Genomic DNA, 26,608 nt, shown 5'->3' with positions numbered 1-26,608 from the left:
TGTGAAGGGGTGTGGGTGGGACTATGACTCCTGTCAGATGTACAGCTTTCTGTGTGCAGCGTTTCTCCTAACTCTGATTTTCTCCTCCACTCCCTAGCCGGCTCTGCTTCCTCTCTCAGTGCATCCCGTCGCTTGTCAGTGTGAATTAAAGCAAACTCCCCCATCTTCTAGTCTCTTTGTTGATTTGCGTAGGAACTGCATCAAATGATTTATTTCACCTTCCCTCACCTCTCCTTTTCTCCTCTTGCATCTGGGCACAAGCAAACAAGAAGTATTTTAATATGGCTAAATGTATACAACTAGGAACAAAGAATGCAGGCCACACTTACAGGATGGGGGGGCTCTAGCCTGGGAAGAAGTGACTGAAAAAGAGTTGGGGATTTTGCTGGATAAACAGCTGAACATGAGCTCCCCATGTGACGCTGTGGCCAAGAGGGCTAATGCGAACCTGGGATGTGTAAACAGTGGATTTTTGAGTTAGAGTAGAGAGGTTATTTTACCTCTGTATTTGACACATATGTGACTGCTGCTGGAATACTGCATCCAGTTCTGGTGCCCACAATTCAAGAAGGATGTTGATCATTGGAGAGGGTTCAGAAAAGAGCCACAAGAATAATGAAAGGATTAGAAAACATGCCTTATAGTGATAGACTCAAGGAGCTCAATCTATTTAGCTTAACAAAGAGAAGGTTAAGGGGTGATTTGATGTCAGTCTCTATATATCTACCTGGGGAATAAATATTTGATAATGGGCTCTTCAGTCAAGCAGAGAAAGGTGTAACATGATCCAATGGCTGGAAGTTGAAGCTAGCCAAATTCAGACTGGAAATAAGGTATAATTTTTTAATGGTGAGAGTAATTAATCATTGGCACAATTTACCTCATGGAGGATTCTCCATCAGTGACAATTTTTAAGTGGTTGTTTTTTCTAAAAGATCTGCTCTAGAGGAATTATTCTGGGGAAGTTCTGTGGACTGCATGATAGAGGAGATCAACTAGATGATTACAATGGTCCCCTCTGGCCTTGGAATCTATGACTCTATCTTTCCCATGACTCTCTATTGAATTCCAATGATGCTTTCAGCTCCTTCCTGAAATTTTCGGACCTGTCCCCTACATATAATTATGCAGTATGTGTTGGGTCAATTTTTTAGTAGTTAGTAATCAAGTCTCATCAGAAAGCAGGTCAGGGAGCTCACAGAATCCCTGATTGCTCCTTTCCCCAGTCCCAAATAGGGAAATAATCCCCACTGTGTTAAGTGAGTGTGGCTGGAGCACGGAGAGTAAAGAAGAACACAGACTAGGCAAAGAAATTCACCAAGGTTTATTAATCTCACACGGGAGAGAAATCCCAGCAGTTCCTCATAAGCAATAATCCCCTTTGCCCCAAACCCTGCAGGTTACATACCACCCCACTGTGTTCTCCCCCATTGGGTCAGCACTGGGGGATGTCAACCACTCTCTTGTCAGGGGCTAGGCGGTGTTGTATAAATCTGAGTGGTCCAGCTGCCTTAACAATGAAACATTCCAGTGGGACTGCAGGGCCAGGTGGGAATGCAGGGGAACAGCTGCAGGAACAAGGGAGGGTTCCAATGTGACTGCACTGAGGCCAGGGGGCTCATCCAAAGAAACAGCTCTTTAACTTTGGATACAGTGCCAGCGGTTATCAAACAGAGGGACCCATTTCTTAAGCCAGATCTTCCCCATGATTCCACTCCACTAACCAATCCTGTTCCCATACCTGCCTTGCAGCCATTCGAGATTTCCATGAAGACTGAGCCCTGGTCTACACTAGGAGTTTAGGTTGAATTTAGCAGCGTTAAATCGATGTAAACCTGTACCCCTCCACACGATGAAGCCCTTTTTTTCGACTTAAAGGGCTCTTAAAATCGATTTCCTTACTCCACCCCCGACAAGGGGATTACCACTTAAATCGGCCTTGCCGGGTCGAATTTGGGGTACTCTGGACGCAATTAGACGGTATTGGCCTCCGGGAGCTATCCCAGAGTGTTCTATTGTGACCGCTCTGGACAGCACTCTCAACTCAGATGCACTGGCCAGGTAAACAGGAAAAGGCCCGCAAACTTTTGAATTTAAATTTCCTGTTTGCATGGTCACCTGCAGCTTGCCACACTGGCCAGAGCTCATCAGCAGAGGTGACCATGATGGAGTCCCAGAATTGCAAAAGAGCTCCAGCATGGACCGAATGGGAGGTACGGGATCTGATCGCTGTATGGGGAGAGGAATCCGTGCTATCAGAACTCTGTTCCAGTTTTTGAAATGCCAAAACATTTGTCAAAATCTCCCAGGGCACGAAGGACAGAGGCCATAACAGGGACCCGAAGCAGTGCCGCTTGAAACTTAAGGAGCGGAGGCAAGCCTACCAGAAAACCAGAGAGGCAAACGGCCGCTCTGGGTCAGAGCCCCAAACATGCCACCTCTATGATGAGCTGCATGCCATTTTAGGGGGTTCAGCCACCACTAACCCAGCCGTGTTGTTTGACTCCTTCAATGGAGATGGAGGCAACACAGAAGCAGATTTTGGGGACGAGGAAGATGATGATGATGATGAAGTTGTAGATAGCTCACAGCAAGCAAGCGGAGAAACCGGTTTTCCCGACAGCCAGAAACTTTCTCTTACCCTGGACCTGGAGGCAGTCCCCCCCCCGAACCCACCCAAGGCTGCCTCCCAGACCCGCCAGGTGGAGAAGGGACCTCTGGTGAGTGTACCTTTTAAAATACTATACATGGTTTAAAAGCAAGCATGTTTAATGATTAATTTGCCCTGACATTTGCGGCTCTCCTGGATGTACTCCCAAAGCCTTTGCAAAAGGTTTCTGGGGAGGGCAGCCTTATTCCACCCACCAAGGTAGGACACTTTACCACACCAGGCCAGTAGCACGTACTCGGGAATCACTGTAGAACAAAACATTGCAGTGTATGTTTGCTGGCATTCAAACAACATCCGTTCTTTATCTCTCTGTGTTATCCTCAGGAGAGTGATATCATTCATGGTCACCTGGTTGAAATAGGGTGCTTTTCTTAAGGGGTCATTCAGAGGTGCCCGTTCTTGCTGGGCTGTTTGCCTGTGGCTGAACAGAAATGTTCCCCGCTGTTAGCCATTGGGGGGTGGGGGTGAGGGGCTAGCCACGTGGTGGGGGGAGGCAAAATGCAACCTTGGAATGAAAGCACGTACTGTGTATGTAATGTTAACAGCAAGGTTTACCGTGAAAGAGTGTAGCCATTGTTCTAGAAAATGTGTCTTTTTAAATACCACTGCCTCTTTTTTTTTTCTCTCCACCAGCTGCATGTGTTTCAAGGATCACAGGATCTTCTCCTTCCCAGAGGCTAGTGAACATTAGAAGGCGAAAAAAACACACTTGTGATTAAATGTTCTCTGAGCTCATGCTGTCCTCCCACACTGACATAGCACAGACGAATGCGTGGAGGCAGACAATGTCAGAGTGCAGGAAAGCACAATATGACCGGGAGGAGAGGTGGTGGGCTGAAGAGATTAAGTGGCGGGCTGAAGAGAGGCTGAAGCTGAAAGGTGGCGGCAGCGTGATGAGAGGAGGCAGGATTCAATGCTGAGGCTGCTGGAGGATCAAACCAACATGCTCCAGCGTATGGTTGAGCTGCAGGAAAGGCAGCAGGAGCACAGACCGCAGCTACAGCCCCTGTGTAACCAACCACCCTCCTCCCCAAGTTCCATAGCCTCTTCACCCAGACGCCCAAGAACGCGGTGGGGGGGCCTCTGGCCACCCGGCCACTCCACCCCAGAGGATTGCCCAAGCAACAGAAAGCTGGCATTCAATAAGTTTTAAAGTTTTAAACTTTTAAAGTGCTGTGTGGCCTTGTCCTTCCCTCCTCCACCACCCCTCCTGGGCTACCTTGGTAGTTATCCCCCTATTTGTGTGATGAATTAATAAAGAATGCATGAATGTGAAGCAACAATGACTTTATTGCCTTTGCAAGGGGTGATCGAAGGGAGGAGGAGAGAGTGGTTAGCTTACAGGGAAGTAGAGTGAACCAAGGGGCGGCGGGTTTCATCAAGGAGAAACAAACAGAACTTTCACACCGTAGCCTGTCCAGTCATGAAACCGGTTTTCAAAGCTTCTCTGATGCGCACTGCGCCCTCCTGTGCTCTTCTAACCGCTCTGGTGTCTGGCTGTGCATAACCAGCAGCCAGGCGATTTTCCTCAACCTCCCACCCTGCCATAAATGTCTCCCCCTTACTCTCACAGATATTGTGGAGCGCACAGCAAGCAGAAATAACAGTGGGAATATTGGTTTTGCTGAGGTCTAACTGAGTCAGTAAACTGCGCCAGCGTGCTTTTAAACGTTGAAATGCGCATTCTATCACCATTCTGCACTTGCTCAGCCTGTAGTCGAACAGCTCCTGACTTCTGTCCAGGCTGCCTGTGTATGGCTTCATGAGCTATGGCATTAAGGGGTAGGCTGGGTCCCCAAGGATACATATAGGCATTTCAATGTCCCCAACGGTTATTTTCTGGTCTGGGAATAAAGTCCCTTCTTTCAGCTTTTGAAACAGACCAGAGTTCCTGAAGATGCGAGCGTCATGTACCTTTCCCGGCCATCTCACGTTGATGTTGGTGAAACATCCCTTGTGATCCACCAGTGCTTTCAGCACTATTGAAAAGTACCCCTTGCGGTTTATGTACTTGCCGGCTTGGTGCTCCGGTGCCAAGATAGGGATATGGGTTCCGTCTATGGCCCCACCACAGTTAGGGAATCCCATTGCAGCAAAGCCAACCACTATGACCTGCACATTTCCCAGGGTCACTACCCTTGATATCAGCAGATCTTTGATTGCATTGGCTACTTGCATCACAGCAGCCCCCACAGTAGATGTGCCCACTCCAAATTGATTCCCAACTGACTGGTAGTTGTCTGGCGTTGCAAGCTTCCACAGGGCTATTGCCACTCGCTTCTCAACTGTGAGAGCTGCTCTCATCTTGGTATTCTTGCGCCTCAGGGCGGGGGAAAGCAAGTCACAAAGTTCCATGAAAGTGTCCTTACGCATGCAAAAGTTTCGCAACCACTAGGAATCGTCCCAGACCTGCAACACTATGCGGTCCCACCAGTCTGTGCTTGTTTCCCGAGCCCAGAATCAGCATTCCACTGCATGAACCTGCCCCATTAGCACCATGATGCCCATATTGCCAGGGCCCCTGCTTTGAGAGAAGTCTGCGTCGATGTCCTCATTACTCACGTCACCGCGCTGACGTCGCCTACTCGCCCGGTATCGCTGTGCCAGGTTCTGGTGCTGCATATACTGCTGGATAATGCGCGTGGTGTTTAATGTGCTCCTAATTGCCAAAGTGATCTGAGCGGGGTCCATGCTTGCTGTGGTATGGCGTCTGCACAGAAAAAAGGCGCGGAACGATTGTCTGCCGTTGCCCTGACGGAGGGAGGGGCGACTGACGACACGGCTTACAGGGTTGACTTACAGGGAATTAAAATCAACAAAGGGGGTGGCTTTGCGAGACACTGAATGGCCCCCTCAAGGATAGAACTCAAAACTGGGTTTAGCAGGCCGTTGATTTCACAGAGGGAGGGAGGAGAAAATGAATACAAATCTGGTCTATTTCTTGTTTTGAGCCACTTCATCTATCTTTATACATCTTGCTGGCAGCAGACTGTGAAGTATGATCGCTAGCCATCATTATCTCCTGGGTGCTCGGCCGAAGATGGAGCAGTATGACGACTAGCCATCATCTTTTGCTGGCTGGAGGTTAAAAGACAGCGCACTGCCAGTAGGACTGAATCGCCACGAGACGAAACAAGGGAAATGACCTGGCTGAGTCACTCCCATGTTTGCCCAGGCACCCGATTAAAAGAGCACCCAGGACTACGTCGACGACAGCTACCAGTCATACTGCACTGTCTGCTGCCAAAAGGCAATGGGTTGCTGCTGCTGTGTAGCAATGCAGTACCACGTCTGCCAGCACCCAGGAGACATACGGTGACGGTTAGCTGAGCGGGCTCCATGCTTGCCGTGGTATGGCGTCTGCACAGGTAACTCAAGAAAAAAGGTGCAAAACGATTGTCTGCCCTTGCTTTCACAGAGGGAGGGAGGGAACGGGGGCCTGACGATATGTACCCAGAACCACCCGCGACAATGTTTTAGCCCCATCAGGCACTGGGATTTCTACCCAGAATTCAAATGGGCGGCGGAGACTGCAGGAACTGTGGGATAGCCACCCACAGTGCAACGCTCCGGAAGTCGACGGTTGCCTCGGTACTGTGGACACGCTCCGCCGACTACAGGCACTTAGAGCATTTGTGTGGGGACGCACACAATCAACTGTATAAAACCGCTTTCTACAAAACCGACTTCTATAAATTCAACCTAATTTCGTAGTGTAGACATACCCAAAGGAGCATTAGGACAGTAGTGAGGACATATAAAGCTAGAGTGGACAAAACACTAGGAAGTGTTCTGTAGGGAATCATCCTGCTTTGCCAGGGTGGAGGGAAGAGACCAACTTAATAAACTAACAGAGCTTTTCCATCTCAAGCTTCTATGAGTCTATCAGCCTGCATGGGAGGGGACACTGAGATGTAATAATACCAGGTTTTCCATTTTTTACTTGCTATATAATAAATCATTTTAATAACAGTGATGGTGGTAGAATTAGTATAAGAAGATATTGATATGAGCTGCTGACTTCCTTGCAATTGGGGTTTTCAGCTAGGATTGCAAACAAGGCCCTCTGTGATACAGAGTGGAGTAGCGGGGGGAGGAGGATTCGCATTGGAGAACGGCCTAAACCTGCTGGGAATTACTAGAGAGGAGAAGACACCCAGTCAGGGAACAGAATTCCACTGCTTGGGATGTTAGACACATTGCCCCAGTTTTTCCAGTGACGGCGGTTTTGAACTGCCCCGTTTTCACAGACACACATAGAGATCCTATTCCCATCCCTAGCCCAAACAAAATGACTAACTCTCTTCACACATAGCCACACACACACATTCTTCCAACCACGCCCCCCAGCATTCTGATACCCACACCACAGCATGTGGTTTCAAACAGGGTATGTTAATTTTGCTAGTCGCAATTTTCCAGTACCCAAGATGCCATGCAGAATTAGTGGGCACTGTTGAAAACGTAGGCCTAAATGTGTAGGGGGAATACCCCCTGGGTGACTGTGAGCAACAGACACCCACACAGGGCTTATCGAGGGGCTAATTAATCTCAAGAGGGAAGTTCAAATCTTTGAACCCCAATATGTGGGCAGTGCCTTACACTGGATCACACCGTTAATTGTGTGGTGTCATATCACACATGGTGGTAAAACTCCTTCCCCTTCTCCTCGCTACATATTTTCAATATCGTGCCCAGGGCAATGGGAGTCCAGTCCTTTCCCCAGGGATCATGCTGTGTCTAGTTCTCCATGTCTCTTGTTTTTATGTTAGCATGCTCCTACTTTCTGAATTTCCATTGACGGATTCCACTGCTCCCACAAGAATGGTACAGGGAAGTGGATAAGGGTGGAACGATCATAAAAAAGCCACAGCTGACACTGTTAAGATTAGCCATCACTGCAGTGCAATTTCCCAATGGCTACATCCTTCAATCTGCTTGCATACACAGGGGTGGAAGGGTGACTCCCCCACTGGATTATGCATTTCTCCTCTTGGTTTATATTATCAGTGGAGGGTCAGCAGGCCCTGAGATCTTCCTGGTGAGGTCACAGCCAGTGGGTTGCCATTTGTTACAGAACTTTCTTCAGCCAGCAGTCCTCTCTGAGCAGAGGCAGTGGTGTCCTGTAGCTGATGAGTCCATGCCTCAGGGAGATGGGTGTCTTCAGCATCTTTCCGCAGCAGGCCCTGGCAGCACCTGGCATTCTCCTCCTGGATCTGTGAGACCTCGGTGTTCCCTCCATACGCACCTACAGCATTGTTGGCCACATTGGTCACGTGGACTTTATTGCCAGCTCTCTTCTTCTTCCTGCTCTTGTTCTGGAAGAGGAGGCAAGTGAAGACCAGCTTGAACTTCTTGCGGAAATGCTTAGAGATGAGGGCATAGACAATGGGGTTGAGGCAGGAGTTGGCATATGACAGGCAGTGGGAGGCCAGGCGGCAGGCATAAGTGACTCGGTTGAAGGGGAAGTAGCCAAACCAAAAGCATAGGATGACCAGGTGGTGGGGCAGCCAGCAGAGGCAGAAGAGTATGGCCACAGCCACAATCATCTTGGTGACCTTGCACTTGGCCTTACGGGACTCTGAGATTCTCTCGACAGGGTCTACTGAGGTCCACAGGAACTTGATGGTCCTGGCATAAGCCAAGCTCACGACAGCCACAGGCAGGAGGTACCCAAACACAAAGGTGAGGATGTCCAGGATCTTCCGGTGCTGGTCCTCCCAGATGGGGACACAGATGGGCACCCCATGGTAGTGGACAATCTGGTAGTAGCTGAGGTAGGGCCCTGCGAAGAGCAGTGACAGGGTCCAGATCACTATGATGGCAACCACTGCATTCCAGGAGGTCCGGAGATCCCGGGATTTCAGCGGGTAGCGAATGGCCAGGTACCTGCAGCGTGGGATGGGGTGAGGTGGGGTTTAAACAGCAAAACAAATGAGTCAGCAAAGGAACTTCACGGTCACTGTCCTGCTGTTCCATGTAGCCCCCTCCCAGGTGCTGTCTCCAGTGGGGCCTCTCATCTTCCCTCCTCCATCCCTTGGAAGGGAGGATTAAGCAGAAACCCCTGGTCAATTTGATCTTTCTTTCTTTCTTTCTTTCTTTCTTTCTTTCTTTCTTTCTTTCTTTCTTTCTTTCTTTCTTCCTTCCACCACCCAAGCATTCTTCCCCCAATCCCTCCTCCACTCAATGGACTCTTTGATCCTCCTCAGTCAGCCATGGGAGAGATTCTAGTTTCCTCACTAGCACCCTGCTGCATTGGGCCTGGGGGACTGATGGGTTTGGAGAGCAGAAATCCAGCCTCAGTCCACTCCTGTCTGGAAGAACAAACCAACCTCTCCCCAGCAAGGAAGAGAAAGGGCTGGGTAAGCAGACTGTGGGAGAGCTTGTTTTGGGTGCTGAGAGAGAGGAGAAGCAGGAGGTGAGGAGCAACAGAGAAGGCAGGAGAGAGGAAAGGGAAATGGGGGAGAGGGATAACGAGAGAGGTTTACAAGGGGAAGGGAGAATGGAGAGAGCTGGGAGGAGAAATCTCTGGGTTGGCAGAGAAGGGAGACTTGTGGAATGAGTCAAGGGAGGGGATGGAGGTGGAAGGTGAGAAAGCTCTGTGGAATGGGTCAGGGTAGATCTGCTAGGATTGTGGTTGAGGGTAAGAGCACATGCATGGCCCTGTGCAACGGCCTGCCACTGGGTCAGAAATGGACAGCAGTGACAAGTGGCCACTGGGGATCAAACCCCAGACACAGTGAGTGACCCTGTCCTGGGTGGGTTGTGCCCGCTCCTGACAGACATGGGTGGGGTCTGCTTTTCTCCTACACTTACCTCGCCATGCCAATCCAGTCTCTTGAACTGAAGCAAGAGACCCAAAGCGTGACTGGGGAAGGGTGGAGGAGGCTCACCTGCACTGTACCCTCTAAGCTGTGCGGGCGCACACAGATCGTAAACCCCGCGCACACGGCAAAACACCGCGCGCACAAAAATTTGCACAGAAGCACAACAATTTGCACAGAAGAAATTTTTTGCACACACGGCCTGTCAGACATTAGAGAGAACATTGCTCACCTGTCGACAGAGACGGCTGCCAGGGTGAAGCTGCTGGCATACATGGTGAGGTAGATGAGGAAGTGCACAGCCTTGCAGGCGAAGGGGCCGAAGAGCCACCCGTCCAGTGTGTAGATGGTGGCTTGGAAGGGGACGCAGCAGATGATGAAGCAGAGGTCCGCCATGGCCAGGTTGAGGATGAACAGGTTGGTGGTGTTGTACTTCACCTGGCCATTTCGCAGCAGCACAGCCAGCACCAGCCCATTCCCCACTGTGCCCAGGAGGAAGATGAGGGAGAAGGCCACTGGCACGATGATGCCTGCAGCTCGCACCTCCAGGCTGTTGGAGGAGGCATTCCAGCTCTCTGGCATCTCCCCATCAGACAGTGGGCCTGGCAAGGGAGGGAAGAGAGAAAAACAGCAGGTCCACTGTGCATCTCCAGCGTCCGCTGGGTACCAGCAGCACAAGAACACCTCTCAGTGGAGAACACAGCAGCTACTGTCAGCCCTGCTCCTATTGACTCCGCCTAGCTGGAGCGAACACCCCTCTGGGGTGTCTCAGCAAGGCGAACCCATGAGCCTCCCAGTGAGAGGCTTTAGTGTGCATTTTGGCTATGCTACTGTAAAGGAGCGGTGGTGCCTTTAGGCCCATGCAGCTGCATAGATCCCTGCCCTTCCAGGGTCTCACTTCACACTCCCACCGACCCATCATACTGGGCCCCATCCCTGGGCCCCTGTCCATGGTCCCGTTTGAGTCTGGAGCCCAAGGGCAGTGGCAGGGGGTGAATTTCATAACAGCTCTTCCTACCCCCGCTTAGAAAACTGCACTTTGGCGCCATCTCCTGGCCCGTATGAGGAAGGGTCCCCAGGAGCCACAGAGCCTCACTCAGAGCTGAGAGGGATTTGCTACAGCCTGAGGGGGTCACAGGCAGGGAGGAGGAGACTGGCAGAGTTGCGGATACAGGGAGGTGAGGCTTGAACCTGAGTGGGGCAGGAGTTGTCACTTCACACAGAGCTCCACAAAACCAAGGGCCAGTTCTGGCCAGAGCAAACACATGCACAGGGACACCCCAGTGAGGTGACTGAGGTGCAGTGGCGTTTGGGGTGAGACTGCAGTGTGTTTGCTGGTCACTATGAGTCGAACCCTGGCCTGCTGTCACATCAGAGCACAGCGGAGGGTCATAGCCTTTGACACCCTGCTAAACTAAGAACAAGGCCTTTCACTCCCTTGTGGCCCCTGAGGTCCCATCTCCCATTAGACGTCAGCATCCAATAAGCTGATTTAATGATGACATCAAGAGATGCCAAGTCCCTTCATCCACTGTGATGTAATTGGCTGGACTTCTACTGGGATCAGCCAGTCAGGATTTGCTTGGCTTTAGGTCACCACAGGGACCCTAGCTGTGCTGAATCCAAGACCTCCTCCTGCACCAGCCAAAACTGCAAGGGTGCAAGTACCAACAGTGACACCGGCCGCTGGTGGGGGGAGCCTCTGCCAGGCACCACTTGACCCCCTTTACTCCATCACATTCCCAAAGCCGTTAAACCTCTTGGGATTTCTTGTTTTAGTGAGTTTTAATCTCAGCTTTCCTTTGACAGGGGCTCAGCAGAGGCCCCCAGGGAAGGAGGAGGCAGCCCTTGGGGGCGGGGAAAGGGACGCTGCACCTTCTATCCCCACAGCATCACCTAACCAGCTCTGATAGCAGGGAGGTCTACTAGGCTGAGGGGTTCTACCATCTAAGTTAGGAGGGACACAATCAGCCCTTCCTTACCAGAGCAAACCACCATGCATGACCCCAGCACCCTCCAGCCCGGCTCCCTCTGCTCTGTCCCACACCAAAGAGGGCTTAGCGCTCTCTCTTTCAACCCAGCGTCCCCACTGTTCTATACAGGGGAGGGGCCAGCATCTAGAGATCACTCGGTGTCCCACACCAGGGGATGGCTGCCTCTTGCCATGTTTGAAGTAATCAGAGATCCAGGGATGAATTAGAAAAATGACCAGTTTTGTATGAGCAGAGGCAGTTTTGTTCAGTGGACACAGCCCAGGCCTGGGCATCAGGAGACCTGGGTTCTACTCCTGTCTCTGTGACCTCGAGCAAGTCACTGTCCCACTTTGCACCCATTTCCCTTCCTCCCACCCTTCATCTGACCTGTCAATTTAGATTGTGAGCTCTCTGAGGCAGGGACTATCTCTCTCTATGTGTTTATATAGCACCTAGCAGAATGGTCTCGGCTGGCTCCTCTAGGCACTACCGTAAGACAAAGTAATAATCATTAAGAAGCTAAGTTCAATTACATGAGCAGGAAACTGGAGTAGTCTGGTTAATTCCAGGACTTCGCGCACACAATGGCCTCAAGCAGAGCATTGCGTGACAGTGCACGTCACCAATGAGGCACAAGCATCGTACCCTATATCAGATGATCTTCTTCTTCTTATTATTATTATTACAGCAGCAGAATAAATTGTCATTGGTTGATCAGTAATTATGAGGGAACGACACTGTTACCAAGCAACATCTGATCAACTTTTTATGGGTGCCACGAGTCCCCAGAGTTTCTTCTGTGTTACTCCAGCCAGGACCAGGGCTTTCCCTCTCATTTGTAAAACCCTCTCTATCACTCCAGTAGGTTGTCTCTGCGCTCCTGGCTCTCGAGGGGCTGACTCTGTACCTCTGGCCCACACTGGGGGAGACCTGTTCCCACAGCTCTCCCGCCCAGCGTCCTCTCTTCCCCCCACACCTCTCACCCCCCAGAATCCCCTCTGCTCCACACAGGGGGGAGGCCTGTCCCCAGAGCTCTCATCCCTGAGTAAACTTTGCACCACATGGAGAGACTTGTCCCCATACATCTCCCCCACCCCAGCATCTTCTCTCCCCCACACAGAGAGATCTGTCCCCATAGCTTTTCAGAATCCCCTCTATCCCCTATGCCCATAGATCCCTGCCCCCGACCCCAGAGTCCCCTCTGCCCCACATGGAGTGAGCATCTCCCCAGAGGTCTTCCTCCCCGGAATCCCCTCTGCCCCAAACAGAGAGACCAGTCCCCACAGCTCTCAGAATCCCCTCTGCCCCACATGCAGAAACCTGTCTCCACAGCTTTCCCTCCCAGAATCCCCTCTGCCCCACACAGAGAGACCTGTCCCTGTAGATCTTCCCCCCAGCATCCTCTCTGCCCCATAAGGAGAGACCTGTCCTCACAGATTCCCGGCCCACCCTGGGTCCCCTGTGCTCAACATAGAGAGACCCGTCCCCATAGCTCTCACTCCAGAGCCTGCTCTGCCTCACACAGCCATAGGTGCTGGAACTATGGGGGCTCCCGCACCCCTGCTGTAAAGCAGTTTCCATCCTATCCAAGGTTTACAGTTTAGTTCAATGGCTCTCAGCAACCCTCCTCCCCTACAAATTGTTCCAGCACCCCTGCTCACAGAGAGACCTGTTTCCATAGCTCCCCCTCAGCATCCCCTCTGCCCCACACAGACACCTGTCCCCCCAGTTCTCCCCCAGCATCCCCTCTGCCCCACACGGACACCTGTCCCCCCAGCTCTCCCCCAGCATCCCCTCTGCCCCACACGGACACCTGTCCCCCCAGCTCTCCCCCTTCCCCAGCATCCCCTCTGCCCCACACAGACACCTGTCCCCCCAGTTCTCCCCCAGCATCCCCTCTGCCCCACACGGACACCTGTCCCCCCAGCTCTCCCCCAGCATCCCCTCTGCCCCACACGGACACCTGTCCCCCCAGCTCTCCCCCTCCCCCAGCATCCCCTCTGCCCCACACAGACACCTGTCCCCCCAGCTCTCCCCCTCCCCCAGCATCCCCCCTGCCCCACACAGACCCCTGTCCCCCCAGCTCTCTCCCTCCCCCAGCATCCCCCCTGCCCCACACAGACCCCTGTCCCCGCAGCTCTCCCCCTCCCCCAACATCCCCTCTGCCCCACACAGGCCCCTGTCCCCCCAGCTCTCCCCCTCCCCCAACATCCCCTCTGCCCCACACAGGCCCCTGTCCCCCCAGCTCTCCCCCTCCCCCAGCATCCCCCCTGCCCCACACGGACCCCTGTCCCCCCAGCTCTTCCCCTCCCCCAGCATCCCCTCTGCCCCACACAAACCCCTGTCCCCCCAGCTCTCTCCCTCCCCCAGCATCCCCCCTGCCCCACACAGACCCCTGTCCCCCCAGCTCTCCCCCTCCCACAGCATCCCCCCTGCCCCACACAGACCCCTGTTCCCCCAGCTCTCCCCCTCCCCCAACATCCCCTCTGCCCCACACAGGCCCCTGTCCCCCCAGCTCTCCCCCTCCCCCAGCATCCCCCCTGCCCCACACGGACCCCTGTCCCCCCAGCTCTCCCCCTCCCCCAGCATCCCCTCTGCCCCACACAGGCCCCTGTCCCCCCAGCTCTCTCCCTCCCCCAGCATCCCCCCTGCCCCACACAGGCCCCTGTCCCCCCAGCTCTCCCCCTCCCCCAGCATCCCCCCAGCCCGGAGCCGCACGGCAGCAGCGGGCGGGCTCTGTCGCTCTCCCCGTCGAGTCGCGGGCGCTGGCAGCGGGGCGCTCGCTCCCCCCGGGCCCCGCGGACGGGGCAGGACTCGGAGCAAGGGAAGAGCGAGCGCGCCGCCTCCGCCAGCCCGGCCCGGCCCCGCCCACTCACCTGCGCCTCGCGCCGGGGGAGCCCCGCGGGGCCGGGGCGCTGCGATCCCGCTCCCTCCGCACGGGCCAGCGGGGACCCGGAGTTTGCCTGAGCTGCGCCTCCCGCACGTGGCGCGGGCCCCCCCCCCCGGCTCCCTCCTTCCCGGCGCCGCCCGCCGGCCGCGCTGCTCCCCGCTCCGGGAGGCCGGCGCCGGCGTTCACTCCCCCGCGCCCGGCGTCCAGCGCCCCCTTCCCCCGCGGCACAGCAGGCTGGTGGCTCACACGGGCAGAAACTCCCCCAGAGCCCGCAGCGACCCGCTGGCCTGGCCCGGCCCAGCCCCCATGGGAAGTAAAGGGTGGCCCGGCCCAGCCGATCTGCCGCCGGGCCCTGCCCCCCGCCCGCTGGGGTACAGAGCCTCAGCGCCCCCAGGCTCGTCATGAGCCTGGCCGGCACCGAGGGGAGGACGGAGCTGCCGCACGTGTCCCCCCCAGCGGCTCAGCTCCCCCAGCAGAGGGTGCTGGGGGTCCCCTGGGGGCATGGGGTAACGGGGCGGGGGGACACCCTGCAGGCAGCCAGACACACAGGGGCTAGAGTGGCTTGTTGGAGGAGGGGTGGCACCTTCCCCGGCAGGAGTTGCTGGGACGCCTGGGGAGGGGAGGTGTGTGGGGTGGGACTCGAGGGGTCGCAGGCAGAGCCGCTTGTGGGCCCTGCGGTGACACTAACACACAGGCCAGAGCACCAAGGGCATCATGAGCCCAGCTCAGCCATGGCAGTAACCCCTCAGAGAGCATGGGGTGTGCAAGGACTCCAGCCCCCCTCCCCGGGGCCCGGGGCTGGGTAGGCTAGTTAAACACACAGGGTTAAACTCTGAAGCAGCCAGGGAGGGCAATGAAGGGCCCCAGAGGCTGTGTGTCTGCCTGACCCCAGTACTCTTGTGGCTATGAGAACAGGCGGCTTGGAGGCATGTGGCCTTGTCAAGGCGCAGGTCAAGAAGGGAGTTCCTGTCTCCTCTCATTCCCCTGCTCCCCAAGGGAGTTTAGATGAGATGGCTCCCAAGTCTCTCAATCGTGGCTTCTCCCCATCCCTCTGGGGAACACACAATCGCTGCTGGGAGAGGCACGCGCTGGGGAGGGTGAGTAACTAACCCTTCCGCCCCTGCCATCCACTTCTCTCCCTTCTCCAAGGGCCCAGTCCCATGTTGGGCTAATGGATGCAGCACCGCTTCATACAGGAGGGAGCTTTCCCAGGTGGCCGGGATGCAGTGCTTTATTTGGGCTTACCACATCACTTATTAAAATTTAAAAAGTGCTTGATCCCCAGCACCTAATTGCTTAAGCCCCGGCACCTCTTTCATTACAAATTAAGCGCTGCTGGGATGCACCGAGGCAAGCAGCTATTCAAATTCACTCTGTATGGCGAGTGGTCTCACACTCCCACTCCCCTGGGTGCTGCCTGCTCTGGCAACTCTGCTCAACAGGGCTTAGCCGTGAGATTTCCCCCAACACCCAGCAACGGATGGTGCTTCCAGCAGCACCTCCAGCCTCAACTGCTGGACCTACAGCCTCAGCAGCACCCATCGCACCTCGACAACCAGCAGCACATCTTCAACCTCAGCCATACCCTGCCATAGCCCCACTTCCCCAGCAACACCCACCGTCCCTCCTTGCCAAGCAGGACCTGTTGCACCCCAACATGCAGGAACATCTTTACATCCCCACTTACCCCCCCTCCACCAAGCAGCTTCCCTACACCGCCAGCAGCACCTTTGGGACCCAGCAGCACCCACAATACCCCAGCAGCACTTACTGTAGCTCTACAGTCAGCAAAACTCACTCTAATCCTACCACTCAGCACCACCCATACTCCTGTAGCTGCACCTGCTGCACTTGGCATCACCCACTGCCTCTACACCCAGCCAGCCGGGGGGTGGGGGGGAAGTGTCCCTGTGATTCGCTGGTTGTGTCTCTGTGAGCTGCAGCAGTGTCTGGTATCAGACTCTGTAATGAGGGGAAAGGGGACGGATTTCTCTCAGCCAAAGGGATCCACTGATAACCAGAGAGGTAGCGGGAGGGAACTCGGAGTGCCAGCCTGCAGCAAGACACACGCAAGGGGAGCCCCGAAGGAGCTGCACCCATCATGGAGGTGGCCAGAGCAGGTCTCATTTGCCTGCTGCTGCTGGGGAGCTGGGGCCAGGGGCCTCTTCCCTCTGGAGCCTCTCTCCTCTCCCAGGAGGGAGACCTTCCCCTAAGTGAGGACCTTCTGCAGCCTGAGAAGATCAGTGAGACCACCCCACCCAATCCTGATGTCCACCTCATCCGGAGCAAGCCATCTGCCCACATGAGGCCGTATAGCCTGTCCCGCTCTCCCAATGACTACCACTACGCCCCCAAGCCCAAGCATCTCAGGGCCCCTCGGTTGTTGAAGCTGCTGGGCCCCTCATACGACCCCTTCTGGATGTCCTCGCAGGATCCACGAAGCCGCAACACCAGCCTGGAGCAGCTGGGCACCCTGAGCCAGGACCTGGCAGATGGCACCAGCCGTTACCGGAAGAAGCTGCTGCAAGAGGCTGAAAACGTGGAGCTTCCTATCCTGCTGCCCCTGGAGGAGAGGACGGCCAGCAACCTAAGCCAAGCTGTTGCCCACCGCCTCCGTCGGTGGCTGGTGGACAGCGCCACCTGCCACCTGACCTCATCCTGGGTGGATCTGGGGCCTGTCTTCTGGCCACGTTGGGTCCGCCACACAGAGTGTGACACCTCCCACACTGGCTGCTCCTGGCCTCCTGGCATGACCTGCCGTCCTGCCCAGTTCACCCACATCAAGCTCCTGGTCTGGCATTGCTGGATGGGCAAGGACCCAGCCATAGACACGGGCAGGACTCTCCAGCAATGCACCTGGAGGCAGATTCCCTACCCAGTAGTGTCTGCTTGCAAGTGCTCCTGTCGGTAATAGGACAGTGAGGGGCAGGGGGCTCTTCCCCCACTGGAGGGGTGAGGTCATGGGTGCATTGCCACCTTGGTGCTCCTTCAGGGGTTTGCTATCATGCTGCAGCAGTTTGAAATCGCCTGCGCAGCCAGGGCGTGAGAGGCTGAGCGAAGGATGGCATGACCCCACCCACGTTCCTTACTGCAGATAGAGCTGGGAGTCCTCTCCAGATGTTCTCATCTCCACCTGGACCAGCAAGAAATCACGGAGAGATACTCCTCTAATCTCTCCATCCACTACAGCCGGGATCCAGCATCCTCCTGGAGGAAATTCTGAGGCTGTGGAAAGCTGGGGATCCCTAGAAATTTACAGAAGAGGGGGAAGCCAGAACTTGGGCTCCCCACCCATATCCAAGGGAATGAATCCAGGAACAGAGTGCCATGGGAACTGGAGGCATCAATAGTCATCTCAGGTTTAGATTCATAATACTAAGGCTTTGGGATCCATGGGGGTAAGGTACTACAGAAATGCTGGCTATGATTACTACCAAAAGGAAGCCCTGCTGTGTGTGTGGAGCAATAAAGATACAGAATAAGAACTTGTAGGAGTCTGTGGCATTTAATACATAACTGGAGCCAAACTGATCCCTTTGCTATCCACAGCTGCTTGGCTAAGTGGCACAGCCTGCTAAGCCTTTGCTTATGGGTCATAGGTTCGAATCCCCACTTCAGGACATCGGCTTGTTCCCAGTGCTACCACAGCAAGGCTAATCCCAAAGGGAAGTGGGTGCTGTGCTGCTCGGTTAAACTGGAGGGTTCCCTGTGGTGGCAGAGCAGGGCAGGGCTGCATTGGGAGGAGGTGGGTTCTGTACTATGGGCCTGAACCAGAGCCCACTGCACTCATGGGAACCAATCATGGGAGCCTTCCCATGAAGGTTACTGGGCACTGGCATGGACTCTCGGAAGTGGGGTCACTTCTGCTCCCTCTGTCCCCTATTCCTTACCTGGGAGCAAGAAGAGAGACAGCCAGAAGCAGGAAGGGCAGTGGTTAGCTGTTTACACAGGGAGTCCTTGTGCTTGCCTGTTGTTTGAGCGATTTATCTGCTGTGAAGGACTTGGGACAGGGTCGGCTCCGTTTCCCGCCACAGCCCAAACAAATGAACCCAAAGCAGCCCTGTGCCTCTCATCTCTGGGCCTGCAGCAGCCTCTGTGGCTACCTTGATTCAAGCCCTGCTCTCCCCATGGGCTTGGTCTGTGTCTCCGTCCTGATCTATACCAATTACAGTGAAATACTTGCCCGCAGCTGAGGTCTTCTCTGCGTACAGCAGAGTTAATGGGGCTCTGGAGGACTGGGTTCAACTGCTGCCTTGGCATCAGTAATGAAATGAGCTCGGTGGATCTCAGCCCAGTGCAGAGCACTAACGCACTACTAACAGACGTCTTTTCCTCTGCGCAGAATTGGATGAGGGGGAGCTGCAGATTTGGCTTGAGATAGGGCTGTGCGCATTGCAACCAGTGGCAGGTCAGGCATACGGTCGCTGCAGGTCAGGCTCAAGATGTACCGGTGTCGCTGCGTGGGTTGCGAGGGGCTGGACTGCATAGGAGGCAGAGAGCGGCAGATCAGGACTGAGGTGCATCAGCAGAGCTGGGGAGAGCCCTAGACTAGAATAGCAGGGGATGCATGGCCTTGGCCTTGTGTAGTCTGCCGAGCAGCAAGCACCCTCTGATTTCCGTGGGGCACGCTGTGAGAAGCTGCGTCATCTGCAGCACTGTGACATACACCAGGAAATGGTGAGAACCAGAGAGCTTTGGAGTGAATTAAATGTTAACACAAATCCCACAATCGACGGGGCATTATTTGTTTGCAATATTTCATTTCTCCAAACCCTTGCTTGCTCAAGATCTCCCCATTTTGCTCACGCTGTTGCAGAAACTGCACAGCTGGGTCTTGAACCACAGCTGCTGTTGGGGGAAGACCTGGATGAAGACAAAGGGTTTGGCAGCTAAAGGGGAGCGGGAGGATGGAGGGGACAGAGGAGGCAGCTGTGGCAGAGGGAGTGGGGAGGTTTGGGCAGGTCTGGCAGCTGGGTGGTGTGGGGCTGTGGGAGCTGGCCCCTTGGGGAGGGATTTGGCAGTTGAGGGGGAAGAGGCTAAACTGGGCCACTTGAGGAAGGAGGCACAGGGATCTTGTTACTAGGGGAGAGTTTGGCAGCAGCAAAAGGGGCACTGCCTTTCTCCTCTCCCATCTGCTTCCTCTTTCTACCATCAACCTGTGTGCGCTGGCTCAGCAATACTCCTGGCTGACATGGGTGCTGGATTAGGATAGCAGGGACAGCTGCAGACCAGGACTGAGGGCACTGGGAGAGCAGGTCTGGAGCAGCAGGGGGCTGCAAACCAAGAATGGGGCACATTAGCATTTGGTAGAGCTGTGTGGGAACCCAGGACTGGAACAGAAGAGTTGCTGCAGGTTTGCTACAGTGCGCCAGATGCAGGGGCAAGGCCAGGGCTAGGTGTACTACCCCTACTGCGGAGAAAAGGGCACAAGTAAATACAGGCCAGGAGAAGATAGAAGTGGCTTAGATAACTAAAACGGTGGAAGCTTTGCTCGGGGGCTCAAAGCACCTCCCCCACCCTGAGGCGTAGCCCCTCCCTGCTGGTTTTATGGTACAATGGGGCCCCTGAGTGGCAGGCAGCTTCCCATAATTTTCTGTGGCCATGAGACAGAGCTGACTTGTTCTGCATATGCTGGCCCTGACACGGCTATCCCCCTCTCAGCTAGGGGTGCCCCTGGGCAGGGGTTTTGCTCTGAGTCGGTTAGCACCGGTGCCAGCAGGCTCTGATGACTGGAGAGTTTTCACAAGGCTGGAGCTTACCAGATGGGAAGCACGCACACAGGAGCCCTTTGGGAACCAGAGCAAACGTTCTCCTGATCCTTTAGCCCCCTGTCATTTTAAAACAGGGCAATTCCCATTTGTTTTCGTGGTGGAGACCAAGTCTGAACAGAGATTGCCTCCTGGATAGCTCCCTTCCCAGGCCCCCAATCACCTCTCATCCCACCCCCCCGAGTGCCCAGTGGCCATGTGGCAACTGCGGTGATTGCTTATGTGGAAAAGTAACAGGAAAGAAATGACTACCTGGCCCTGCGGTGGCTCTGCTGCCCAGGTGCTTTCTCCTGGTGCCTCTTGTGGGCCAGCAGCTACCAGGGGAGACCAACCAGGCTAGTTCTGCCTCCCTGTTCCAGCCGCTTTTTACAGGTGTCTTGGTGGCAGTTCGACAAGCAGAGCCAACTCATTTTCAAGCCGCATCACTGGATAAAGAACTACCAAGAGATGCCGAGCTCTCACTTGTAAAAAAAGACCATCTAGAAGCTTCACAGGGGACAAAATACAGCTGCTCATCTCCTAAGCGAGGTGGGCTGCCTTGAGCATGCACCATCTGGCCTCAGATATCTCCCTGTTTGCTACTGGATACAGTTCAAGAGGCTGGGGCAAATCTTACAGGCCTTGTGTAGGCCAGCACCTCCTTAACTTGGGGGCTACCTCTTGCTCTCTAGAGGGGCAGTAACACTTCCCACCACTGCTCCCAGGGACGCAGGGAGGATTAGCTACCAGCTAACGTTAGTGCTGCCTTGCCCTGCAGAGCGGTGCCAACACAGGGCGCCCGCATGCATGCACACACGCGGGAGGTTTCTGATTTAGAGCAAAGACGATGCCAAAAATTCTCCTGCATGGTGTCTTGGGTTCACTTCTGGCTCCTGCAAAAGGAATTGCTCACAAAGAGCTTGAACGAACAAGTCCCAGCGCCCGACCTCGCTCCATGTTTTCTGGCATGTTATAATTGCAACAAATAAATCCAAATTATAGGTTACTGTCATCAAATGCGATCATCTCCTCAACCCCTGGAGACAACACAGCCTCTGTGAACTCCCCTCCTTCCCTCCCCAGCCTTCTTCTATGAAGAGACGTTGGCCAGCAGCGCCCTCTACTGGATGCTGATTGCTTGTAGACTGCGTAAGAACGGTACCGAGAACCAACCCAGCCCATTTTACTGGTGGCCTAGTCCTGACGAGACCCCAGAAGGCCACGGGGTACAATGCTGCTGGTCTACCTACTGAGCTGCATTTCCTCTGCCTCCTACAGACGGAGCAGGCGAGACAGACACGGGAGGTGAAGTGTTCTGAGACCAGGACAGCAACTTAAGCATAAGGGCTTGAAATGGCCAATGCAGCATGGAAACTATTACCGGACAGTGGCCCCAAGCCCCTAGCTACAGTGGCACCAACATCCCAGGCAGGGCTAATGGGCCCTTTACAGCAGTTAGTGAGGTGATGTGCCAACGGGCATGGCATAGAGCTGTTATGCCAGCTCCCCTCTGCACTGGGGGAATTCCCTGGGGGCCAGATCTGCCGGCTTTCCAGCCCCTTTATGCCACTGGAGCTGTTTAGAGGGGCTAAGATGAACCATGCCCTTTAAGTGTACAATGATTACTAACAGCAGGCTCTAACCCCCCACAACTGTCCTCAGGGGACAACACCATTTCCCCCCCTCCAAGCTCCCCACCATGGCCCGCAGCAGCCAGAAGGAAGGGAAGAACAGACTGCAGGCCTGGGATGGGAGAATCACACCAAGATGCTTGATTGTGCGGATTTTATGTCTTGGTTGAATCTTTAATGTGTGTTGTAACATGAAGAGCCACCCCCAAACCATCGCCCCCCACCACTGTGAACGCTATGGTAGCTCATGCCTCCTAGAGGCCAGGATCCATTTATCTTCAACATTCTACTATCTTCTGGGCAACACTCTGGTTATGGTTCTTCCCCAGGTTAGGCATAGTCTTGCTTGTGGAAAGGCTGGAAAAGGCCCCATCACATCCCCTGTGCCTGCTGGCTATTCAGGGCAATGCTCCATGTTTACGCCCCACCTCTGTGAAAGCCTCCACGCAGTGGTCGATGTCGTCCTCGCTGTGGACGGCTGAGATCTGCACCCGGATCCGTGCCTTCCCCTTGGGGACCACAGGGTAGCTGAAGCCGATGACATAAATGCCTGGTGATGAGAGTCATGTGCAAGGGGGAGGCAAACATTAATACTGGGGCTCCTTTACTGGTGGGAGGGGGTCTTCAGGGGTTTTAGCTCCTTTTCTCACTCTCCCCTGTCCCCCTGTAAGCAGGGATCAGATACTGCAGCACACAACTCCATGCTGGTACTGGAGAGGCACCCCCTACAGAGTTGCAAGGGAAGCAATGAGAAGGGCCAATGGTGTATGTGCTGCCCAGCAGAGTGGCAGGGTGGGGAAAATTTCTTCTCCAAAGCCCCATAGCAAAACAGAGGCAATGTGGCAGGGAATAACTAGAGCGGGGCACTTCCCCATTGCTGGAGGGGCTGAGGAGGTACAGAAAATCCCATACGGCTACCAGACATGGAGTAAGATAGCTACAGGGAAAGAGGATCAGAGGCCATCCCTTCATCTGCACATGACGCCACCACCTGACAGCCCCAGCCCCCTCCAGGTTTACCTCTCTCCAGCATGTCATCAGCCATCACCGATGCTAGCCGGGCCTCGCCCAGCATCACAGGGCAGATGGGGTGATCATTCCCTGAGATGCTAAATCCAGCTGCAGCCATCTTGCTTCGGAACCTGCAGGGGGGGCAGGGGAGGGAAGAGGAGCACATCATCCCTGCTCGGGGAAGCCCTTCCCCTCAGCCATCAGCCCACTGCTCTGGCAGCTGTGTGGCTCTGCACCGTCCTGGCTCCTCCATGGCCAGGATCAAACGCCGCACCACCCAACCTGCGTGAGGAAGGGGCCGTTCCTCTGAGATCCCCTCCTATTTTCTGCCCACCTCAAAGGCCCCGTGGCAGGCTCCGCTGTGCCACTCTGGCTATCATGGCGCCTTCTGCATCCAGACAGGCGCCTGGCATGTGGGGTCATGCTGGAGCTCGCACTAGGTAATCCCAGGGCTGTGATATCACAGCCATCTCCATGGAAACCACAGGTGGTGCTATCAGCAGAGGACGGATAAAGAACCAGAAACAACTCACTCCTGAGCAGAAAGGAGTCTACTGGCCAAGGGGGTGAGATGGGCAGGGAAGTGACTGCATGGAGAAGGGGCTTGTTGGGGCTCTCCCCCTGAGACAGGATCCCAGGTCCTCAGCCCTCACCGCCTGGTCTTGGCCACCATGGACTGCGCAATAGCATTGCTCTCCATGAGCAGGTCCAGGGCCTTGGAGGCGCAGCCCACGACGGCGGGAGGCAGGCTGTTGGAGAAGAGGTATGGGCGGGAGCGCTGGCGCAGCAGGTCGATAAGGGCCTTGGGACCAGTCGTGTAGCCACCTGCAGGGGGAGGAGACAGAAACAGAGCGTCATTAGGGACAGGGGGAGGAAGAGCCAACAACAGGACCCTGGGAAATTCCGCCCCCCCCCCCCCCCCCCCCCGTAACACAGGCAGCAGAGCCTGGGATCCCAGCTGGTTAGTTTCACTAATGGGTTCCCCCTTGGGTGCCCAGGTGTGACGTCTCCAAAGGAAGGTCAGAAGAGGGTGCACATGGCAGGGCTTGCTAGGCCCCCTTCACCCTTGCTGTAGTGACCCTCGTTGGGTCCAGGTCCTTCGGCTCCTGTCCACATCTTGGTGCTTTCCATCAGTTTTGTACTGTTAAAGGGAGGGGGGCAGAAGGGTTTCGGGGAGCTCCCGGGTACAGGGCCACGTAGAAAAGCCAAGGCCCCAGAAAGGGGAATATCTGAACCTGCTGCTCCTCCAAGTGCCTTCCCCAGCGTTGAGTTGACAATGTCCACTTGGTCCATTACTCCCAGCAGTTCATCAGTACCCCTGCAAGGAGAGAACACGACCCCATCAGCCCTGGCTGCTCCGACCCGGGGGACTGGGCCGTGGTTGCTGTGGCCTGGCACCAGTTCATTGCCACTTTCTCTCCAGCGTGGCTCTGGTGTTTCCTAGTCCTGATGGAGTAGCCACGCCACCAGTGGCAGGTTAACCCAATGGGCATCGCTACCTATTTGGATCCCCACTGCCAGCTTCGTGCTAAAACGAAGGATACGCAGAACCAGGACGGTAGCTATGGGTGCAGGCTGTGAAATCCCAATGTGCTGTGCTGTGGGAGGCCTTGTCCATCCAGCAGTAGCATAAAGCAGCAGGGTGCAGGCCAGGGAAGCATGCTGAGCCAGCCTGGCTGGCCTCCTCAGGGGAGATCTCTCTCCAGATGGGGTGAGGTCGCCTCCTGCAGGAGGGAGCCAGCCCTGTTAGCAAAGGCAGCACTGGGGGCTTGGAGCGTAGGATCCTCATCTCTCCCCAGGGCAGGCTGCTCTTACTTCCTGCACCCGGCAAACCAGGGGTTTCATAAGTCAGAGCAGAGACGCGGCCCCTGAGTATGCTCCAAACAAATCCCCGCCCACCTACACCCCAAGACTGAGAACGCTACCCCCAAAATCTGAGCCCACCCCGGTTATACCACTCCCTGACACAAAGACAGGTGGAGAAAGGAAGGTGCTACCATCTCGTAAGGTCGGGGAGGGTCAGTGGCCAGGTGGGGATCCCTTCAAGGACTAGTGTCTCTAAGAATCCACAGCCCCACAAGGAAGAAACCCCATATTCACACCAGTGGCTGGTCTAGCCCCTGAGAGTAAGACATGGGACTAGCAGGAAGGCCTGGTCTCGTACCGCCCATTGGGCCCAAGGAAGCCAGTGGCATGGCATTCATCGATGAAGACGAGGGCCTGGTATTTCTGGGCCAGGCTGCAGATCTCCTTCAATGGAGCGATGTCACCATCCATGGAAAAGGCGCCATCGGTAGCCACCAGCCTCAGGCGGTGTTTCTGTGGAAGAGTGTGTGGCAGGTTGCAAGGGATCGTGGGTAAAGACAACTGCTTGAGCAAATCTCTTTGGGAAGTGGGAGGAAATGGAGACTGGGGTCTAGTACTCCCGGTACATGAATATATGGCCCCCATCCACCATCTCCCCTCCATCCATTCTTGAGCTCACATTGTGGCAGGCTTCCTCCCGCCAATGAGCAAAGGATTGGATTCTTGCTAGAGTCTAGCAAGGCTGCTTCGAGTGCTGGCCAAAGGGGGTTACTTCTCTAGAAGATGCAAGGTTATTCTCTGGGGGATGGACACCTTGCTCCTAGACTGGAAGTGGGTCACAGACTGAGTGTACTCCCAGGGCAGAGCACGTCTTTGTACCTGTGCGGCCTGCAGCTTGGCCTCTAGGTCCTGCATGTCCATGTGCTTGTAGCGGTATTTATTGGCCTTGCACAGGCGGATCCCGTCAATTATGGAGGCGTGATTCAGCTCATCCGACAGCACCGCGTCTTCTGGGGTCAGCAGTGCCTGCGGACAGCAAAACAATGGGCTGCGGTGGGTTACGGGGGGAGCGTCCTTGCTGGATACATGGGCAAAATTCTGTGTCATCACAGAACTCCTGGCTTGGCAGCATCACTAGCCGACCACCAGAATCCTCTGCACCCTATTGGTGGTCAGGGCACCATGTCTCTCCTCATGTCATGCGATACACCACTAAGACTTCTATCTCTCAGCTCCTTTTCCTTGCCATGGGGTTCCTCTCCCTTTGCATTCTTTGTGTGGTTTGTTCCATAAGCCACATCTCTACCAACCCTGCAGGATGTGCTGACTTCCTCTTCCAGGGCTGGGCCTAAGCTAGGGACAGTTGTCCCTTGCCCCACACTTTTGGGATCCTCGCCATCACCATACGTCCACAAGGGGCTACCCATCCTCCGCTGCAGGCCTCACCCACCCTTGCCAGTATGCATGAACCGCTTCCCCTACTTTTTAGGTGGAGTGGCTGCATCCGTTTTGAATTCTCATATGAGCGGGTGCAGAGAGCTCAGGTTGGGGATGTTGGGGTCTTGCAGAAGGTGGCCAACAGTGCTGAGTCCCTCTGAGGAGACAGCTGGATGGGTTCCACTGCAGAGGCCTACCCAAAACCTAGGATTCGTTGTGATGGTCACCCCTGCTAGGAAGGAGGAGATGAAGACTGACTAGAAAGCTCCATGACACCTCCATGCCACCCCTTCCCTGTCTGAGAGCACTACCTCCATGATGCACTCAGCCCCCTGCCCCAGCAGCACACAGAGCCATTAGGCCTCCTCTCTGTCCCTGTCTCATCTCCCTTAACTTCAGCCTGCAACCCGCTGAGGGAAATTAGATCATCAGCAGAAGCAACCGCTTTGGGAGCTTGACTTGTTGCCTATGTGGTCCTTGCCCTTGCTGCCCCCTAAACAAAGCACAACACATGCGCTATGAACCTCAAAGATACCAGCATTGGCATCAAAGCAGCTGGCATAGAGGATGGCGTCTTCTCTCTGGTGGAAACGAGAGATCTTCTCCTCCAGGTTCTTG

The 26,608-nt window shown here is 55.0% G+C and overlaps 3 protein-coding genes across 5 annotated transcripts in view; 1 reads left to right on the top strand and 2 right to left on the bottom strand.

The window, feature by feature from the left end:
• Nucleotides 1-7,677: 7,677 nt before the first annotated feature.
• Nucleotides 7,678-10,077, bottom strand: GALR3 (galanin receptor 3). Its single transcript, XM_077807582.1, has 2 exons — nucleotides 9,728-10,077; nucleotides 7,678-8,560 (listed from the first exon to the last, which is right to left on the bottom strand). Exons 1-2 carry the CDS (start codon nucleotides 10,075-10,077, stop codon nucleotides 7,678-7,680), a joined length of 1,233 nt encoding a protein of 410 aa, XP_077663708.1.
• Nucleotides 10,078-16,459: 6,382 nt separating this feature from the next.
• Nucleotides 16,460-17,269, top strand: LOC144259367 (noggin-like). Its single transcript, XM_077807581.1, has one exon. The coding sequence runs from the start codon at nucleotides 16,460-16,462 to the stop codon at nucleotides 17,267-17,269; it is 810 nt and encodes a 269-aa protein (XP_077663707.1).
• Nucleotides 17,270-21,902: 4,633 nt separating this feature from the next.
• GCAT (glycine C-acetyltransferase) overlaps nucleotides 21,903-26,608 on the bottom strand; it is a 13,623-nt gene continuing 8,917 nt past the window's right edge. Inside the window, exons 3-9 of one of the 3 annotated variants that reach the window (XM_077807578.1) lie at nucleotides 26,515-26,608; nucleotides 25,433-25,579; nucleotides 24,912-25,066; nucleotides 23,983-24,065; nucleotides 23,401-23,572; nucleotides 22,757-22,878; nucleotides 21,903-22,286 (exon numbers count right to left, since the gene is read on the bottom strand). The exon at nucleotides 26,515-26,608 is cut by the window's right edge and continues 8 nt beyond it. In XM_077807578.1, coding sequence (XP_077663704.1) covers nucleotides 22,135-22,286; nucleotides 22,757-22,878; nucleotides 23,401-23,572; nucleotides 23,983-24,065; nucleotides 24,912-25,066; nucleotides 25,433-25,579; nucleotides 26,515-26,608 — 925 coding nt within the window. In that variant the 3' untranslated portion in view covers nucleotides 21,903-22,134. The remainder of the gene's footprint in view (nucleotides 22,287-22,756; nucleotides 22,879-23,400; nucleotides 23,573-23,982; nucleotides 24,066-24,911; nucleotides 25,067-25,432; nucleotides 25,580-26,514) is intronic. The other 2 variants (XM_077807579.1, XM_077807580.1) reach the window with 2 other exon arrangements.

The sequence above is a fragment of the Eretmochelys imbricata genome, chromosome 1 (genome assembly GCF_965152235.1).
Source record: "Eretmochelys imbricata isolate rEreImb1 chromosome 1, rEreImb1.hap1, whole genome shotgun sequence".
NCBI lineage: Eukaryota > Metazoa > Chordata > Testudines > Cheloniidae > Eretmochelys > Eretmochelys imbricata.
This window is presented reverse-complemented; position numbering and strand designations above follow the sequence as displayed.

Bases quoted from the DNA above. Each gene is read 5' to 3' on its own strand.
- LOC144259367 (XM_077807581.1), top strand. From the start codon at position 16,460: ATGGAGGTGGCCAGAGCAGGTCTCATTTGCCTGCTGCTGCTGGGGAGC.
- GALR3 (XM_077807582.1), bottom strand. From the start codon at position 10,077: ATGCCAGAGAGCTGGAATGCCTCCTCCAACAGCCTGGAGGTGCGAGCT. The intron at 8,561-9,727 runs GTGAGCAATGTT...CCCACGCTGCAG, and splicing joins GCAGCCGTCTCTGTCGACAG to GTACCTGGCCATTCGCTACC.